The following is a 21020-nucleotide window of genomic DNA, read 5'->3' as shown; positions in this document are numbered from 1 at the left end:
AATTACATTTACCCAGTCAAATTAACCTACATATTCTGCATCATGTTTATTTTCTCTCGTGCATAATGGCCCAGCGATAGTTGCTGCCTCACAGTGCCAGAGACCCGGGTTCGATCTTGATCACGGGTGTTGCTTGCACGTTCTCCCCGTGACCGCGTGGGTTTCCTCCCTCATTCCAAAGTGATGCGGGTTTGTAGGTTAATTGGCTTCTATAAATTGTCCCTAGAGTGCAGGGAGAACTCGTGTTGGTCGGCGGGGACTCGGTGGGCTAAGGTTTCCACTCTGTATCTCTAAAATATTTAAACTACCTGATGTACTCATGTATAATAAGAAAATAACTGCAGATGCTGGTACAAATCTAAGGTATTTATTCACAAAATGCTGGAGTAACTCAGCAGGTCAGGCAGCATCTCAGGAGAGAAGGAATGGGTGACGTTTCGGGTCGAGACCCTTCTTCAGACTGATCAATACTGATTATACTCATGTATAATATGATTTACAATGTGCATAGATTAATTTCTATCCTACTTTCTGGGGAAAGTGGATGATATTCCAATTACATTTCCCTGTCTAAGCCCATCTGTGATTTCTCACCAGTAACCAGAATGACCAGTGCAGACTATCCACTGGGACTCAACCCAAACATTGTTTACATCTAATTGAGATACACACATTCACTCATTAGCAACACAATAGTGGGTGAGATAGGCATGTCCTTCGTCTCTTCAATGACTTCCGTTTCTCCAGGCCCACGTTCCCTCATCTTTACTGAAAAAAGCCTGAAGGGTCTCAACCCGAAACGTTACCTTTTCCTTTTCTCCAGAGATGCTGCATGTCCTGCTGAGTTACACTGGCATTTTGTGTCTATCTTTGGTGTAAACCAGCATCTACAGTTCCTTCCTACACATAATGTGGTGGGTGATATGGAAATTCACTGCTCGGGAAATAGTGACTCGTTATTCCTTTACCTTTATAGCACGAACATTGGAAGGGGGACTCTGAATCTACTGTATCGTTAACAATCCAGCCTATTTGTTCCCAATATCAACCCAGACTTACATCGATTCATTTCACACAAAAGGGGGTAGGTGTTTTCACCCAGAAAGTTGAGAGTGAATCTGTGGAATTCTCTGCCATAGAAGGCAGTGGAGGCCAATTCACGGGATATGGGGAAAAAGCAGGAACGGGGTACTGATTTTAGGTGATCAGCCATGATCATATTGAATGGCGGTGCTGGCTCGAAGGGCCGAATGGCCTACTCCTGCATCTATTTTCTATGTTTTTTATTTTTCTATGGAACGAGCTGCCGGAGGTGGTAGTTGAGGCAGGTACCATCACAACGTTTTATGAAACATTTACAGGTACATGGATAGGATAGGTTCAGAGGGTTATGGGCCAAACCTCGGCAGGTGGGACTAGTGTAGATGGGACTTGTTGGCCGGGGTGGGCAAGTTGGGCCGAAGGGCCCAATTTCACACTGTATGACTTTAAGGCAAAATGAAATACTTCTGAAGGTTCTACACTTTAAGACCGGTCCCTAGCACCATCAGAGATTTCAGTGTTGAAGGACACTAATGAACAGTGAAGGTTGTCAACACAAGAGCTCCAAATCTTTGCAATTTCACAATAGCTATCCAAGAATGTTAATCACTTGCCTGAGTGAAAATCAAGCAAGTGCTGGCACAAACTAAAGTCACTGATTAAGCAAACCTCACCAAGCAAACGCACCAACTTTTTCGAAACAGAAACATACCAATACAAAAATACGGTCTTCCCAAATGCTTTGCAGAATAAATGTTTAGTTTAGTTTAGAGATACAGCTCGGAAAACAGGCCCTTCGGCCCACCGGGTCCGCGCCGAACAGCGATCCCCACACACTAACACTATCCTACACACACTAGGGGCAATTTACAATTGTACCAAGCCAATTAACTTATAAACCTGTGGGTCTTTGGAGTGTGGGAGGAATCCGGGGAAAACCCACACAGGTCAAGGGGAGATCATTCAAACTCTGTATAGACAAGCACCAATAGTCAGGATTGAACCCAGGTCCCTGGCGCTCTAAGGCAGCAATACCACTGTACCACTGTTCTTGCAGCGTAAGAATGCAAATGCAGTATAAGAATATGCTGGCTAATGTATATATATATATATATAACTATATATATATATTATTTTTTTTGCTTTTCCGCCCTAAGTTTACAGGTGAAACTGCTCAATAAAAGAAAAAGAGAATTATCCATGAAACAAGTCAATTAATTTTTTTATTAAAAATGCCTGTTTTGGAAAACCAACTCACAGCTCCTGACAAACACATTGCAGAGTACCCACAATTCCAATTGCCGTCAATTCTCACCCGCGTACAAAACACGGGATTGTTGGGGTTTGTCATAACCAGCCAATATATGAAAACGCATGCAAACAATTGAACACAAGTAGATCACTGTATGAACTACACAAACAATGCAAAATATTGGAATGAAACAAGAGTGAAGGTAAAAACGTTAAGCATTCACTGCATCACACGAAAGAAATCCAAAAGGAGTCCTATTATCTACTTTGAGAATGTATTCAAAATTCTCTGACATTTCTGAAACTGCAACAACTAATTTTCTAATGAATATACAAGTGAGAAAAGCATCGAAAAGAAACAACAGTGTTAACCAGGATGCAGTCTTCACTCCAACAGGATGATTTAGTTCTTCACTTTCTTCCAATCCTTTCGTCCAGAAGTTTCTGGAGTTGGTTCTGCTTTTCTCTTCTGTGTCTGAAAGAAACGAAAGAACATGGTGACATTTGTAAAACAAAAAGTAAAAGATTAAATTATACCGCAATGGCTGGGATTCGAAAGGAAATGGATCAAACTGCCGTATACATCGGCGAGACCAAACGTAGACTGGGCGATCGTTTCGCTGAGCATCTTCGCTCAGTCCGCCCGAACCTATCTGATATCCCGATTGTCAAACACTTTAATTCTCCTTCCCATTCCCACACTGACCTTTCTGTCCTAGGTCTCCTCCATTGTCAGTGAAGCTAAATGCAAATTGGTGGAACAGCATCTCATATTTCGCTTGGGCAGCTTACAGCCCAGTGATATGACTCTTGATTTCTCTAACTTCAAGTAACCCCGGCATTCCCCCTCTCTCTCTCTAGCCCTCCCCCACCCAAGTGGCACCAGCTTCTCGTTTTCACCTAACAGCTAACAACGGCCGGTTTCCTTTATCATCGTTACTTTTCTGCATATCTTTCATTCATTGTTCTTTATCTCTCTACATCATCATCTATATCTCTCGTTGCCCTTTCCCATGACTTTCAGTCTGAAGAAGTTGTCGCGACCCGACCTCTCCAGAGATGCTGCCTGTCCCTCTGAGTTACTCCAGCTTTCTGTGTCTATCTTCGGTTTAAAGCAGCATCTGTAGTTCCTTCCTACATAAATCAAACCGCTGATTGAAGATTCTTTGTTCTGGTGAGCGGCCTTTGCTCAAAAGACCCGGTCAGTCTTTCCTTCTGTCAGTCCTGAAAGAGTTTTTAGTGCATTTGTGTGGTTTCTCACCAAATTAAAATTTCGTTTAGTTTAGTTTAGAGATACAACGTGGAAACTGGCCCTTCGACCCACCGAGTCCACACCGACCAGCGATCCCCACACACTAACACTACCCGACACACACACACACACACACTAGGGACAATTTACAAGTCCACCGAAGGCAATTAACCTACAAACCTGTACGTCTTTGGAGTGTACAAATAGAACAGTGAAATCCTTATTCACCGTGACCTGTGTGGGTTTTCAAGAGATCTTTGCTTTCCTCCCACACTCCAAAGACGTACAGGTTTGTAGGTTAATTGGCTTGGTATAAATGTAAATTGTCCCTGGTGTGTGTAGAATATAGTTAATGTGCGGGGATCGCTGAACGGTGCAGACTCGGTGGGCCAAAGGACCTGTTTCCTCGCTGTATCTCTAAACTAAACTAAACCTTGCTGGATGAATGGAAAGCTTGAAAGTGACATTAGTTGTAGCCTAAAAAACAATTCCCATTCCAAATTTACCGAAGCTGGACTAACAAATCTGGAGTAACTCAGGCAGCATCTCTGGAGAGAAGGAATGGGTGGCATGTCGGGTCAAGACCCTTCTTCAGACATGGAAATTTACCATTTCTATGTAAGCATTAGAATATTTTTACCTAGAACTTGAATTTCACCCTTTCGGTGTGTTAAATGTGTGCATTGATCCTAACGCTCGACCACTGGGAATCTGTTAAAAATCACTGACTTTATCTTTGAAAAATCTTTAGAGTTCTTTCATTCCATTTCAGTGCAGATAAATGATTCCTAATGGCAGGTGCCTGCGGAGATTGCAACTGGTAACACAATACCTGGCTGCAGGTCTCTCCACCTCCCCTGGGCATCCATCTACTCACCCATTCCTATGCTTTATGTGGCGCCAAGCCAGCGTGAGTTATCCGCTCAGTGGCCAGAGGAGTGATCTCTGCGGGGAACAGCTGCCACCGTTAGACTCACAGAACTAATTTGCTGTGTTACCACATCTGCCATCAGTCAAGGTGGCACAAAGGGGAAGCAAAATATTAAAGACCCAGCTAAGCCATTCTCTACAGTTGACAACTGTGCGATAGAACAGTACAGCACAAGAACAGGCCCTTCGGCTCACCATGTCTGAGCCGTACATGGTGCCAAGACCAAGGAGGCACAAATTCCACCGGAGCAGCACGCGTGACACAGCGATAGAGTTGCTGCCTTACAACTGGAAGTGTCCTGAGCTAATTCTGCTACCACCATCGTCTACTGTACAAGTGAGGCTCCCACTGATTGTCGCCGGAAGCTTGTGCCCTTTTCAGGACGGACGATGACAGTGATGTAACATTTGAATGATGGACACGAAAGAAGAAAAATCGCCAGAAACCCAGGTTCGATCCTGACCACAGGTGCTGAATATACCTGTCAGCAGGTAACACAATACCTGGCTGCAGGTATTGTGCAGGATGAATGGAAACTGCATTTGAGTTGGTTGCACTGGAGTTTGTACGTTCTCCCGTGACCTGTGTTGGTTTTCTCAGGGTGCTCTGGTTTCCTCCCACACAAGGTGTACGTGTTTGTTGGCTTATTGCCTTCGGTAAAGATTGTAAATTGTCCCTGGTGTGTAGGATGGCCCAAGACTTAAACAGGAAATGAGGATAATTGTGTTAAAACCATAAGCAAAGTCCATTTTTGACGTAAATTGTACTTTCAAGCTCGAAAGGGTGCAGAGAAGATTTAGGTGGATGTTGCCAGGTGACAATGGCCTAAGCTACAGGGAGAGGTTGAGCAGGTTTGGACTCTATTCCTTGGAGCGCAGGAGGATGGAGGGTGATCTGATAGCAGTGTACAAAATCTAGAGAGGAATAGATCGGGTAAACACACAGCGTCTCTTGGCCAGTGTTGGGGAATCGATAACCAGGGGACATAGGTTTAAGGTGGGGAGAGAGGAAAGATTGAAGAGGAACCCGAGGGTAACGTTTTTACACAAAGGGTGGTTGGTGTATGGAACGAGCTGCAGGAGATAGTTGAGTCAGAAACCGTTGCAACGTTTAAGAAACATTTAGACAGTTACATAGATAAAATGGGTTTGGAGGGATCTGGGCCAAAAGCAGGCAGATGGGACTGGTGTAGATGGGACATGATGGTCGGTGAGGGCAAGTTGGCCCAACTTGCCTGCTTCCACGCTGCATCACTCTATGTGCCATAAAAGGAACGTGTGATTGTGATCAATTTTCAAGGCAACTGTTAGTTTTGTCCCTTGGCAGATGCGATGTAACAGTATTATCAAAAGCAGCAGTGTATCAGCAAAAAGAGTCCCAGATCTTTTTCAGTGATCTCTACTGAGCGACCCGCCATCGGGAATAGCAACTAATCTTGGCATAAATTAAAACAGGAAACGCTGGAAATATTCCCAGTTACAATGAAAGATCACCAACTGGAAATATTAGCACACTCCCCACAGGTGTTGCCTTGTCTCTTGAATATTTCCAGCGCTTTCAGTTCTAATTTCAGATTTCCAGCATCCATAGTCTTTTATTAAACTTCACAAGAACAGGCCTTTCGGCCCACAATGCCTGTACTGGACACGATGCCAAGTTTGCCTGTACATGATCCATGTCCCTCCATTCCCTGCATATCCATGAGCCTATCCAAAAGTCTCCTAAATACCTCTATTGTATCTGCCTTGACCATCACCCGCGGCAGCAATCTTGAGGCACTCACCACGTTCTGTGGTAAAAAAGCTTCCCCCCACATCTCTTTTAAGCTCTTTGACATTTCCATCCTGCGAAGACAGTTCTGACTGTCTACCCTACCGATGCCCCTTATAAATTTTTTATTCCTCTCTCAGGTTTCCCCTCAGCCCCTGACACTCCAGAGACACCAATCCAAATTTGTCTCAACCTCTCCTGATAACTAATAACCTTGAATCCAGGCAGCATTCTGGAAAGCCTCTTCCGCAACCTCTCTAAACCCTCCACACCCTTCCAGTAATGAGGGTGAATAGACCAACACACTACACTCCAAAGTCCTGTGGAACCAAAGTCCTGTGAAGCTGCAACATGACTCCCTGAATCTTTCTCTGACTCGTGTACAATAAATATTGGAGTTTGGGTCAAAGAAGGTGAAAATAAAAAAAGTGTTGGACGAACAGTCTCATAAGTTCATAAGACATAGAAGCAGAATTAGGCCATTTGGCCCATCGATTCTGCTCCGCCACTCGATCATGGCTGATCTTTCTTTCCCTCTCAACCCCGTTCTCCTGCCTTCTCCACATAATGGCATGGTGACACAGCGGTAGAGTTGTTGCCCAACAGCGCCAGAGACCCGGGTTCCATCTTGACTATGGGTGCTTGACTATAAGGAGTGTGTACGTTCTCCTTTACAAATTCTTTACATCGGCGAAACCAAATGCAGGCTTGGCGATCGTTTCGCTCAATACCTTCGCTCAGTCCGCCTTAACCAACCTGATCTCCCGGTGGCTGAGCACTTGAACTCCAGCTCCCACTCCCAGTCTGACCTTTCTGTCATGGGCCTCCTCCAGTGCCATAGTGAGGCCCACCGGAAATTGGAGGAACAGCACCTCATATTTCGCCTGGGCAGCTTGCAGCCCAGCGGTATGAACATTGACTTCTCCAACTTTAGATAGTTCCTCCGTCCCTCTCTTCCCCTCCCCCTTCCCAGTTCTCCCTCTATCTTTCTGTCTCCACCTATATCCTTCCTTTGTCTCGCCCCCCCTGACATCAGGCTGAAGAAACGTCGCCCATTCCTTCTCTTCTGAGATGCTATCTGACCTGCTGAGTTACTCCAGCATTTTGTGAATATCTTCGATTTGTACCAGCATCTGCAGTTATTTTCTTACACTGTACGTTCTCCCCGTGACTTGCATGGGTTTTCTCCGAGATCTTTGGTTTCCACCCACACCCTAAAGACGGGCAGGTTTGTAGGTTAATTGGCTTGGTATAAATGTAAATTGTCTCTAGTGTGTGAAGGATAGTGTTAATGTGCGGGGATCGCTGGTCAGCGCGGACTCGGTGGGCCGAAGGGCCCGTTTCCGCGCTGTATCTCTAAACTAAACTAAACTCTTCGACTCCCTTACTGATCAAGAGCCCATCAATCTCCTTCACGAAGAGATATGAAACTCTCTCGTTCACATTGGCAGTCAGGGACCATGTAGCAAGAAGGGCTATTTAGTTGGCAATACCAGAGGGTATTGACCAGAAAGAGCAGAACGAGATGTTGCAGCTTGAAAAAAAAAAAGAAGAAAACATTAGGGGAATGTGGGTGGTGGAAAATTTTGTGCAGTAAAAAAAAAAAAACATTTTAAAATTTGTCTTTTCTCATTTATCTCTTTAACAGAAAAGAGTACTAACGAGCCAGTTGGGACGTGTTACTGAGCCAGATGGTGTGGGGAGGTAGAATTAACACCAGTAGAGTTTCAATCATTAAAGGTATTACAAATGAACAGCAGGAAATCATACTTGTCACAACACCTCAGTTGCTACAGAACCACATACCAGTGTTCCTGATCTAGTTCGTTACATAAAGTGATTAGCTCTTGAACAAAGAGTCAACGATCACCCATCAGAATTAGGTTTTTAAGGGCTACTAGACCAAGTGGACCCGTTGGGCCCAAACCATTGGTGCAGCACCTCCTCCTTCCCTCCCCTCCCCCCCTCCTTCCTTCCCTCCTCCACCCCATCCTCCCCTCCTCCACCCCATCCTCCCCTCCTCCACCCCATCCTCCCCTCCTCCACCCCATCCTCCCCTCCTCCCCCCTTTCCTCCCCCCTCCCCCTCCCTCCAACCTCTTCCCCCTCCCCCTCAACCCCCCTTATCCTCCCTCCCTCCCTCCCTCCCTCCCTCCCTCCCTCCCTCCCAAGGAGATCAATTTAAATTTTAAAATGTGAATAACTTTAAAAATATAACAGCGATTTCAATGAAACTTCTTCCATTAGCACCAAAGGGATGACGGTGAGTAAGGTGGGCCTAAAATTGTTGCGCTATCGTGTACCGTTTTGGCTGTAGTTCAGGAACAAACAAACAAACAAACAAACGTGCGTTTTAGTATATAGATTTCTGGTTGCTCGTGCTAAATGCACATTGGATTATTTATTATCCCCTCACCCTTCTTACTGAATCATCCTACCACAACCAGAGAGCTGTGCTGCACCACTATCCACCTCATCGGTGACCGCCCGGACTATCCGTGATCGGACTTTGCTGCCTTCACCTTGCACTAAACGTTATTCCCTTATCACTGTAAAAGGCTCGATTGTAATCATGTTTGTCTTTCTGCTGTCTGGTTAGCACGCAACAAAAGCTTTTCACTGTAGGGGGAAAAAAACTGCAGATGCTGGTTTAAACCTAAGGTAACCAATGTGGTTTTCGTGCTGGTTAACAAGAACTTGGCTCGGATGAGAGAAAGGAACTCTACCATTTGCTGGATAACGTTCAATGTTTGCCAAATGTTCAGCTCTCTCTGGCACTGGTAAAGCGGTAGCAGCTTTATTGCGGGATTAGTCGCCTTATGTTCTCGAGCAGTCAATGAGCATCAGCGACAGAAGCATTCCAATAGCTGGAGTAGTGATTGCCGGCCTTGGAGGCCAATCTTTCCTGCTCCAAAATAGCAAACAAGACACTTCACAAAGCAAATGCCTCATGTTCCAACCACCATCAGCTGCTTCATCGATGTCCATCTTTCCATTGCAAGATCAGAAATGAGGAATGTAGAATCAAGGAACTGCAGATGCTGGTTTGCAAACAAGGATACAAAGTGCTGGAGTAACTCAGCAGATCGGGCAACATCCTTGGAAATCATGGAAAGGTGACTTTTTCGGGTCGGGACCCTTCTTAACACGGCGAATGCAGCGCCGGAGACTCAGGTTCGATCCTGACTACGGGTGCTGCACTGTAAGGAGTTTGTACGTTCTCCCCGTGACCTGCGTGGGTTTTCTCCGAGATCTTCGGTTTCCTCCCACACTCCAAAGACGTACAGGTATGTAGGTTAATTGGCTGGGTAAATGTAAAAATTGTCCCTAGTGGGTGTAGGATAGTGTTAATGTACGGGGATCGCTGGGCGGCACGGACTTGGTGGGCCGAAAGGGCCTGTTTCCGGCTGTATATATATGATGATGATGATGAAACATCACCTGGCCTTGTTGTCCAGAGATGCTGCCTGACCCGCTGAGTTATTCCACCACAATTTGCCCTATTGATTGGAACTATATGGCCCAAACTATACTCTGGAGGGTCACCTGCTGAACCCCAAAGGTGTACCACCATCTACAGGTCACAGGTCACGAGTGTGATGGAAGAGTCTCCAGCTGTCTGGATATGTGCCTCTCTAACAACAGTCAATAAGCTCCACAATGGCGGCAGCAAATCTACGGAGTATTTTGTGCACCACCCTAAGTCCACTCGTTCCTTCCACCAACATGACAACCAGTGTGCAACCAATTACTTGCTTAAGGCCCTCCAACAACACTTGTGCAGAGTACGGGAATTGAGGAACAGAGGAAATAGGTTTACGGTGAAGGGGAAAAGATTTAATGGGAATCTGAGGGGTAATTTATTCCACATAAAGGTCGGTGGGTGCATGGAACAAGCTGCCAGAGGAGGTAGATGAGGCAGGGACTATCCCAACACGGCGGCACGGTGGCGCAGCGGTAGAGTTGCTGCCTTACAGCGAATGCAGCGCCGGAGACTCAGGTTCGATCCTGACTACGGGCGCCGTCTGTACAGAGTTTGTACGTTCTCCCCGTGACATGCGTGGGTTTTCTCCGAGATCTTCGGTTTCCTCCCACACTCCAAAGACGTACAGGTATGTAGGTTAATTGGCTGGGTAAAATGTAAAAATTGTCCCTAGTGGGTGTAGGATAGTGTTAACGTGCGGGGATCGCTGGGCGGCGCGGACCCGGTGGGCCAAAGGGCCTGTTTCTGCGCTGTATCTCTAAATCTAAAAAAATCTAACATTTATGAAACATTTAGACGGGTACATGGATAGGACAGGTTTTGATGGATATGGACCAAACTCAGGCAGGTGGGACTAGTGTAGCTGGGACATGTTGGCCGGTGTGGGCAGGTTGGGCCGAAGGGCCTGTTTTCACACTGTATCACTCTATGACTCGAACACCTCCCAAACCGGCAGCAAGACAAGAGCTTTGTGTACCTGGGGACATCACCACCTACCTGTTCCTCTCATCACAAACCAACATGACATGGAAGTATGTATGCCAGTTTCGCTACAACTGCCTGCACAGGGGTAGCGAATTGTGGACGCAGCCCAGGCCATTACACAAACCAACCTCCCTTCTCCTGACTCCATCTACACCTCACGCTGCTTCGGCAAGGCCAGCAGCAGCATCACGGACCTGTCGCACCCTGGCCACTCCCTCTTCTCCACTCTCCCATCAGGCAAAAGGTATAGAAGTGTGAAAACGTACACCTCCCGATTCAGGGACAGTTTCTTCTCAGCTGTTATCAGGCAACTGAATCATCCTACCACAACCAGAGGGCAGTGACGAACTACAATCTACCTCTTTGATGTCCCACGGACTATCCTTGACCTTGACTTGGTGGCTTTACCTTGCACTAAACGTTATTCCCTTATACACTGTAAATGGATTGATTGTAATCATGTATTGTCTTTCCGCTGACTGGTAAACACGCAACAAAAATCGTGTCACTGCACCTCGGTACACGTGACAATAAACTAAGCTGAGGGATGGGGCCACGAGTTCTGGCTTTGGCAACAATGCCCGCACTCTGCTGAAATAACCGAACGACTTAAATCTGCTCTGCCATAAATAGATCAGAAAAACCATCAGAAGAATCATTGTGTCATTAATCATTTCCAATGCCAGTAATCCTACATCCTTTCCAAATGAGTCTAGACAAGAGCAACATTTCAGGAATAGTACATTCCCTTCCCAACCTATGCAATTGGGGGCTTACATAAACTCGCATTTACGTAAACAATGATGGACCGAGTCCAAGCGCCGCAGAAAGTGCCCTGGATGCAGCTGGTTGTTGCCGAGACAGTTCACGCTCTCAATGTCCAATAGTGCAATGACTCTCAGTGACAGACACAAAGTGCTGGAGTAACTCAGCGGGCCAGGCAGCATCTCAGGAGAACATGGACCGGCGACCCTTCTTCATTCACATTCAGTGAGTGATTTTGGGCAGGGGATGGGGATGGTGATTCCGACTGACTTATCTAAAATCTGACTTACGTGAGGGTTCACAGAACGTAACCTTAACATAAGTCGGAGAGTGCCAGCACTGAAGTGATTAGAAGGTAGATCGGGTATGACTGGTCTAACTTCAGAGGGGATTCATTCAGCCAGTTCAAGGAGGCATTGATCAGCCGTATAGGCTGTATTCAAAAGCTTGTTGTAGAAATGGCCGCCCGCCAGCAAGTATAGGTATCTTGTGACTATACGCAGAGGTTATGAGCTTGAAAAGCAATGCGTAAATCAAACATGCATAAAATCATGAGGAATACACACACAGAGTTTCTTGCCCAGAGAAGGTGAATCGAGAACCAGAGGACATAGATTTTTTTTTTAGATTTAGAGATACAGGAGACATAGGTTTAAGGTGAAGGGGAAAAGATTTAATAGGAATCTGCGTGGTAACCGTTTCACACAGAGGGTGGTGGGTGGGTGGATGGAACAAGCTGCCAGAGGAGGTAGTTGAGGCATGGACTATCACAACGTTTCAGAAACAGTTAGACAGGTACATGGATAGGACTGGTTTGGAGGGATATGGACAAAACGCAGGCAGGTGGGACTACTGTAGCTGGCACATGTTGCTGGTGTGGGTACGTTGGGCCGAAGGGCCCATTTCCACACTGACTCTATATGCCAGCACCACTCATGACTACCCTATCATTTGGTGCCAAGCAGAAATTTGAGCCAGTTATTCCAAAAATAAGGATGCACAAATTAAACTTCAGTAGCAATTAGACAAGCGGATTATTATAAAAATGTATAAATCGAACATGTGTAAAACGCAAGGTGCCTGTACATGCTTTGAGGAGACTGAAGAAGGGTCTGGACCTGAAACCTCACCCATTCCTTCTCTCCAGAGGTGCTGCCTGTCCCGCTGAGTTACTCCAGCATTTTGTGCCTGTACAAGCTGTTTGGCAAGCTAGGTGCTCCCTCTTGTGGCCACCCCATGTTACAGCAGTTGATGACCGCAATTCCTGCCAAACCTGCTGAAACTCCCCATCCAGTGCCTCCCAAAAGAATACAATCTGGATTACCGTTCCCATTTTTGGTCCTCGCCTCTTCTTTTCAGCACGTTCCTTTTCTTCAAGTTCCGAGTTTTCCTTCTCGATCAGTGATATCAACGTATTGCATCGCCTCTGCAGTTCCTAGTATCAAAATGAAAGGCAGAAACAAAAGTTCAGACGGCAACGCCAACACGGTGAATAGGAAGACCACAAGTGTGAGAAGTAACGTAGTTTAGTTTAGAGGGACAGCGCGGAAACAGGCCCTTCGGCCCACCGAGTCCACACTGACCAGCGATCCCCGCATACTAGCACTGTCATACACACACCAGCGACAGCTTTTACATTTATACTGAGCCAATGAACCTACAAACCTGTATGTCTTTGGAGTGTGGGAGCTCCTGGGGAAAACCCATGCTGGTCACGGGTAGAACGTACAAACTCAGAGGGGATTCCATACAAACTCCATACTAACATCAACCGTAGTCAGCATCGAACCCAGGTCTCTGGCGCTGCAAAGCAGCAACTCTACCGCTGCGCCAATTAATTACCCAGCATTTGATTTTATGAATTCATAATTTTGATGTCCAAAATTCAGAATTTTACATCAGAATTCATAATATGGCGGGTAATGCAACTTTTCAGCAAAAAAAAATGTGCACGCCAAATGCGCGTAAGCGTTGCACTACATTCATGTGTGAAAAACGACTTATTCCCAACAGTCTGTAGTTCTTGGACTACATGTACAATGCCAGGCCTATCATGAGTATGTTCTGCTATTTATAGAAAGGTTATTGAACAGAAATACCTTTTGCAATACAAAGAAAACATTGTTTTGTTTTTTCTAATTTGCTTTTTCCTTACACATTCCAATTCTCTTGGTATTGAATAAAAGAACAATGGTCATAAAATGTATGACTAAGGTATGAAGAAAGAGTTGATATATGCGACTCGACTAAGTATGTAGGTTAATTGACTGGGTAAATGTAAAAATTGTCCCTAGTGTGTGTAGGATAGTGTTAGTGTGCGGGGATCACTGGGCGGTGCGGACTTGGTGGGCCGAAGGGCCTGTTTCCGCGCTGTATCTGAAATATGAAAAATATGAAAAAATAAGCATACGGAAGTACTTGTTGAAGTAAATTCGCACATTAATTGATAATCAGCCCCAAAAGGTGGTAATTGGCTTTTCTGCTGTGTTTTATATTTTAACCCCGTCTTAATCAATTAATATAGTTATATGATCTAGCACTTAAATTTAATATTTACTCATTACAGTTCCACCACTGAGTTTCTGGCGCTCTTGGTTCCAGAGCTTTGCTGGTTTATCCAGCTGGCCAAGGAAGTCGGCCATGGGGATAAATGTGCCGGCTCCAGCTGGGCTGGAGTTCCAGAGCCCCGGCCCGATTGGCCATGGAAGTCCCGATGAGGTCGAGATTGGCTGCCTTGCCCAGCCTATGTGCCACATTTTTGGGGAGACTTCCAGGGCGGGGGGATTTCTCGCGGAACCCCTAGTGACCGAATTGACAAATTGCAATACCCGACTGTTTGGCAAAAAAATGTGAGGCGAAATCGGAATGGCGGAAATTAAATAAGAAAGCGGAAACTTTCCCTCGAATTCGGAAGGGTTGGGAGGCGTGCCCAGACCACCTCGTGCAGTTCCTATGTTTCAAATTTAACGGTAGTGGCCCAAATCATAGAACAAACAGCTCTATCTCAAGCATCTCTAACAACAGTATCCCAATATTTGTCTTCATGGAGACACAAGGAACTGCAGATGCTGGAATCATGAGCAAAACACAAAGTGCTGGAGGAATTCAGCGGGTCAGAGGGAATGGACAGGCAACGTTTCTGGTTGGGATTCTTCTTTAAACTGATTATAGCAGAGGGGGGAAAGAAAGCTGGAAAAGGGAGGTGGGGGCGGGTCAAAGCCTGGCAAATAATATGTAGGGAAGAACTGCAGATGCTGGTTTCCACCAAAGATAGACACAAAACGCTGGGGTAATTCAGCAGGACAGGCAACATCTCTGGAGAGAAGGAATGGGTGACGTTTCGGGTCTGAAGAAAGGTCTCGTCACCCATTCCTTCTCCCCAGAGATGCTGCCTGTCCTGCTGAGTTACTCCAGCATTTTGTATCTATCCTGGCAAGTATAGAGATAAGCCCGCGGGGACTACATTCAAGAGTGGCCAGGTTTTTGTGCCATTTCCCAAGTCCAAGCTGCGGCATTAGTTTAGTTTAGTTGTAGTTTTGTGTCACACGTACCGAGGTACAGTGAAAAGCTTTTGTTGCGTGCTAACCAGTCAGCAGAAAGACAATACATGATTGCGTACGAGCCATTCACCGTGTAGACACTTGATAAGAAGATAATGTTTTGTTTAAGGTATGGTCAATAAAGTCCGATTAAAGATAGTTTGAGGGTCCCTGATGAGTTAGACAGTAGTTCAGGACTCTCTAGTTCTCTCGCACCCTGCTTTCTAGTCATGGTAGGATGATTCAGTTGCCTGATAACAGCTGGGAAGAAACCGTCACTGAATCTGGAGGTGTGCGTTTTCACACTTCTATACTTTTGCCCGATGTGTGTGACGATGCCTCCAGATTCAGGCCATAAAGGCCCGTTGTCCTTGAACTGTTGTAGGATCGGCCTGGCCAAGCAAAGATGTACGCGGAATTATCGCCGTGTTTTGCTTTACGATGATTTACTTTGTGGGACAGGGGCTACTCCATGCAAGAACATGCTATCACAGTCCTGTTTAAAAGCCGTCTATCGGCATTAAGTGGCTGAAATAAAACCTAGTGCAGCAGCCTCCTTTGACTTGCACAAAGAGTAGAATCATTAAGTAAAACCTAACCAGAAGTAAAATGGAAATATTTCACACCTGCCAGTCGTGATTACCCGAAGTGCTAAATATATTTAGTATGAATTGTAGCCATTTTGGTTCCAAACTATTTTCGTTAAAATAAAGGCTGGTAATTGCTTTTAACACGTGCAATTAATGTCATTGCCATACAAAGTTAATACTTTGCTTTTTAATCATGAACAGTGAAAATCATCATTTCCCCCATTTTTGGGGGGGAAAAAATTGCACACATAAATTGTGCAAAACAATTTACCTCATAAAAGGCCAGAAATGGGCCAGAGTATTAATGGTGGATTCATCCCGTACTCCCAATGTTGAACCCACCACCACCACAAGGGAGGCACAGTGCCGCAGTGGTAGAGGGGCTGCCTTACAGCGCTTGCATCGCCAGAGACCCGGGTTCGATCCCGACCACGGGAGCTGTCGGTACAGAGGTTTGCACGCTCTCTCCGTGACCTGCCTGGGTTTTCTCCGAGATCTCCGGTTTCCTCCCACACTCCAGACATACAGGTCTGTAGGTTAATTGGCTTGGCGTAAGTGTAAATTGTCCCTAGTGCGTGTAGGATAGTGTTAGTGTGCGGGGAACGCTGGTGGATGTGGACTCGGTGGGCTGAAGGGCCTATTTTCCACACTGTATCTCTAAACTAAGATGAACAAAACTAAACACACCCAACTGCTGTCACACCTTCTCCAACTGGGCCCCGTTTCCATGGTTTCTCAGGCTGGAACTCCTTGCGTAACGCAAACTGCCCGAGCGCCCACCAATCCCCAGTGGAACCCAGTGCTGGAGCGCTCCATCACTCCCACAGCCCAGGCAACAAATTAGTATTGATGGCCAGGAATTCAAACAGAACCCAAATACCATGACCACAAGACCATAAGTACAGAATTAGGACATCCGGCCCATTGAGTCTGCTCCGCCATTCGATCATGGCTGAACTATTTGTCCCTGTCAACCCCATTCTCCACCCTTTTGCCCGTAACCTTTGACACAATTCCTAATCAAGAATCTATCAATCCCCAAATTAAAAATGCCCAGTGTTGGCCTCCGCAGGCGTCTGTGCCCATGAATTCCACAGATTTACCACCCGCTGACCAAAGAAGTTCCTCCTCATCTCCATTCTAAAGTTACATCCTTTTATTCTGAGGCTTTGTTCCCTGGTTCTAGACTCCCCCATTACTGGAAACATCCTTTCCACGTCCACGCTATCTAGTCCTTTCATTATCTGATAGGTTTCAATGAGATCCCCCCCCACCCCCCCCTCCCCAATCCTTCTAAACTGTGCGTGCAGCGTAGGTTTACTAGGTTAATTCCCGGAATGGCGGGACTATCATATGTTGAAAGACTGGAGCGACTAGGCTTGTATACACTGGAATTTAGAAGGATGAGAGGAGATCTTATCGGAACGTATAAGATTATTAAGGGGTTGGACACGTTAGAGGCAGGAAACATGTTCCCAATGTTGGGGGAGTCCAGAACAAGGGGCCACAGTTTAAGAATAAGGGGTAGGCCATTTAGAACTGAGATGAGGTAAAACCCTTTCAGTCAGAGAGTTCTGAATGTGTGGAATTCTCTGCCTCAGAAGGCAGTGGAGGCCAATTCTCTGAATGCATTCAAGAGAGAGCTGGATAGAGCTCTTAAGGATAGCGGAGTCAGGGGGTATGGGGAGAAGGCAGGAACGGGGTACTGATTGAGAATGATCAGCCATGATCACATTGAATGGCGGTGCTGGCTCGAAGGGCCGAATGGCCTCCTCCTGCACTTATTGTCTATTGTCTATAAACTCTAGCGGGTACAGGCCCAGAGCCGTCAAACGCTTCTCATATGTTGACCTACCAACATCCGTCTAACTGGCCTCAGCTCTAACTCCTGTTGCTGAGAGGGTGGCCAAGGCAGGAGAGAGAAAGTTGGTAGGAGGCAGAAAGTAAGGAGTGGGGAGAAGGATATTGGCTGGGAGGCGTCGAGGAGAGGGTGGGGAAGGGATGAAACCAATCTCGAGGGGAAGGCAACGAGAGAGAGCAGGTTAAGCAAGATCAAACAGCAGAAATGGTTCCACAAATTAAAAGCCAAGGCAAGGTGTTGGTCTCTTCCCCGCCTCCTACACCGAAAAACATTCTGATCTGAAATCTGTTTCTCCCTCTTCATTCTGATGAAAAGTTATTGATCTGAAATGTTAGCTCTGTTTCTCCCTCTCCGCTCCATGCAATCTGCTGAGTATTTCTGCTTTGATTTTTGTTTGAACCTTTTGTGCAACGGTGGTGCAACGGTAAAGCTACTGCCATACAGCGCCACAGACCCGGGTTCGATCCTGACTGCCGGTTCCTTTCTGTACGGAGTTTGTACGTTCTCCCCGTGACCTGCTTGGGTTTTCTCCGAGATCTTCGGTTTCCTCCCACACTCCAAAGACGTGCAGTTTTGTAGGTTAATTGGCTTGATATAAATGTAAAAAAATGTCCCCAGCGTGTGTCGGGTAGTGTTAATGTGCGGGGATCGCCGGTTGGTGCGGACTCGGTGGGCCGAAGGGCCTGTTTCCGTGCTGTATCTCTAAACTAGAAACTAGAAACTAAGCTAACCCACTGCAACCGACGATAATACCCGGACCAATTATATCATCATATATCATATATATACAGCCGGAAACAGGCCTTTTCGGCCCTCCAAGTCCGTGCCGCCCAGTGATCCCCGTACATTAACACTATCCTACACCCACTAGGGACAATTTTTACATTTACCCAGCCAATTAACCTACATACCTACAGACAGTTGTGTTGAGCATTAACCTAAGGTTCATCTGTTTAAAAATCCATTGCTCGTTTTACAATGAAAAGGTTTCATACCATCGCAGTTCTGGACTTGATAAACCAGTCGAACCGAAACTGCGGCGCGTTACGCACACACTGCCGTAGCTCCTCATAGACGTTTTCTTTATCGAAGCCCATTTTGTGCAGCATGCAGATGAGGAAACGGTCCTCCTCCTCTGTGTAGTTCTTCCCTTTGTTGGTCCCATACTGAATACGGAGTTGATGGAAGGGGGCTTTGTACCTGGCCATCTGGAACAGGGCAGAAAGCAACACAAAGTCAGACAACGCACCTCGTTGCAAACACAACACACGCCACGGCACAGGGGCCGCCATTTTCAGGGAACGTCAACAAGTGTAAAAAAGTTGATGGACGCCTCAGTTGTATCTCTCACTCAGCATCCAACTTTTAGAAAAAGATGCCAATTGGAGGCTGAAATGTTGAACTTTCTCCTTCAACAACGGTTGATTTGAGAGGTTTCTTTAGATTTTTTTGTTTTTGTTTTAGAGATACAGCGCGGAAACAGGCCCTTCGGCCCACCGGGTCCGCGCCGCCCAGCGATCCTCGCCGCCCAGCGATCCTCGCACATTAACACTATCTTACACACACTAGGGGCAATTTAAAAAAAAAAAACATTTTGCCCAGCCAATTAACCTACATACCTGTACGTCTTTGGAGTGTGGGAGGAAACCGAAGATCTCGGAGAAAACCCACCCAGGTCACGGGAAGGACGTACAAACTCCGTACAGACGGCGCCAGGAGACGTAGTCAGGACCGAACCTGAGTCTCCGGCGCTGCATTCGCTGTAAGGCAGCAACTCTACCGCTGCGCCACCGTGCCGCCCTTAAGTTCAAGATGCTAATAATGCAATGGTTTTCTTCAGGTGAGGCCCTCCCGGTTCAGCTAGAAAGGACAGATCCAAGATGGCAGCCAAGGCCCAGAGCCTGTGTGTGTGTGCTGGCCCCGCCCTCACGCATTGCAATCCCTCCACTCTGAAATCGCTACTCCAACAGCAGCATTTCTTATTTTAACTAGGCTCTTCTTAATCTCCTCACTAAACGTTATTCACATTATTCCCATTATCATGTATCTGTACACAACGGTGGCTAGATTGTAATCAGGTATTGCCTTTCCGCTGACTGGTTAAGCACGCAACAAAAGCTTTTAACTGTACCCCGGTACACGTGACAATAAACTAACGGCGGCGCGGTGGCGCAGCGGTAGAGTTGCTGCCTTACGGCGAATGCAGCGCCGGAGACTCAGGTTCGATCCTGACCACGGGCGCTGTCTGTACGGAGTTTGTACGTTCTCCCCATGACCTGCGTGGGTTTTCTCCGAGATCTTCGGTTTCCTCCCACTCTCCAAAGACGTACAGGTATGTAGGTTAATTGTCTGGGCAAATGTAAAAAAGAATTGTCCCTAGTGTGTGTAGGATAGTGTTAGTGTGCGGGATCGCTGGGCGGCGTGGACCGGGTCGGCCGAAGGGCCTGTTTCCGCGTTGTATCTCTAAATCTAAAAAAAAATCTAAACTAAGCTCATCTCGTTTAGTTTTAGATATATAGCGTGGAAACAGGCGCCTCAGCCAACCGAATCCACGCTGACAATCAGTCCACCATTCACATAAGATCTATGGTATCCCACTTTTACATCCGACACACGATAGGGTGATTTGCAGAAGACAATTAACCTTCAAACCTGCACATCTTTGGAATGTGGGTAAAACCAGAGAAAGCAGTGAAAACCCACGTGGTCACAGGGAGAACATACAGACTCTGCACAGACAGAGTCTAATAGTCCATAGCCAGAATCTAAACCGGGCCCCTGGCGTTGTGAAGCACAACATTTCATCAGACCGCACTGGAATGTTAATCTCCATTCTAAAGACTAATTCTTGGACCAAACATCACACTCACAACCTTCTACCTGATATGTGATCACCAAGAGATGTGAATAGGTTAATGGTTTTCTACATTTCATATTCTTAATTGCACGCATGCACTTGAAAGTAGATCGTGAACTCAGATAAGGCACCACCTTTGCTTCCAGAGCCTTCTTTATACTAATCCGTCGTTGAATCCTCGACTCCCCACGTTCAATCTGGGCCATGATCTTCTCGATGTCCTGCAATTCATTGCAACGTTCCCAGAAAACAGCTGAAATAAAGAGATTAATGCTGAACCATGGCTGGAAACAAACCTGCAGCAAGTAGGACTAACTAATAAACACACGGTCATTATCACTGCAGCCAATCTCACAATGTCCACTCAAAAGGAATCCTATGGAGTTTCTTTTAAATATACTTTCAGATAATGTGAAGATTCAACTTTACTTTTCATTTGCTGTGATCCACTGTCTTTGCTATCCTAGCTCAATGAGAGTACACTTCAGTTAAGGGCTTTATTTTCTTCTGTATATTTTAAATTGATAAAGTCATATGTTCTAGCATTCACTCCATGAAGCACCAAGTTGTTCTGGTTTATTCTGAACATAGACAGAAAAAGCTGGAGTAACTCAGCAGGACAGGCAGCATCTCTGGAGAGAAGGAATAGGTGATGTTTCGTGTCATAAGTGATAGGAGCAGAATGAGGCCATTTGG

General features: G+C 46.1%; 1 protein-coding gene across 1 annotated transcript in view; it reads right to left on the bottom strand.

Annotated features, from left to right (window-relative positions):
* Window positions 1-2245: 2245 nt before the first annotated feature.
* The window catches only part of smarca1 (SNF2 related chromatin remodeling ATPase 1), a 92970-nt gene continuing 74195 nt past the window's right edge, over window positions 2246-21020 (bottom strand). The window contains exons 22-25 of the mRNA XM_078412532.1: window positions 20459-20577; window positions 18463-18675; window positions 12802-12912; window positions 2246-2767 (exon numbers count right to left, since the gene is read on the bottom strand). Of these exons, the coding sequence (XP_078268658.1) occupies window positions 2696-2767; window positions 12802-12912; window positions 18463-18675; window positions 20459-20577 (515 nt within the window). The 3' untranslated portion in view covers window positions 2246-2695. The remainder of the gene's footprint in view (window positions 2768-12801; window positions 12913-18462; window positions 18676-20458; window positions 20578-21020) is intronic.

Source organism: Rhinoraja longicauda, chromosome 15, assembly GCF_053455715.1.
Source record: "Rhinoraja longicauda isolate Sanriku21f chromosome 15, sRhiLon1.1, whole genome shotgun sequence".
NCBI classification, from domain to species: Eukaryota; Metazoa; Chordata; class Chondrichthyes; order Rajiformes; family Arhynchobatidae; genus Rhinoraja; species Rhinoraja longicauda.
Note: the sequence above shows the minus strand (reverse complement) of the source record. Positions and strands in the feature narration are given on the sequence as shown.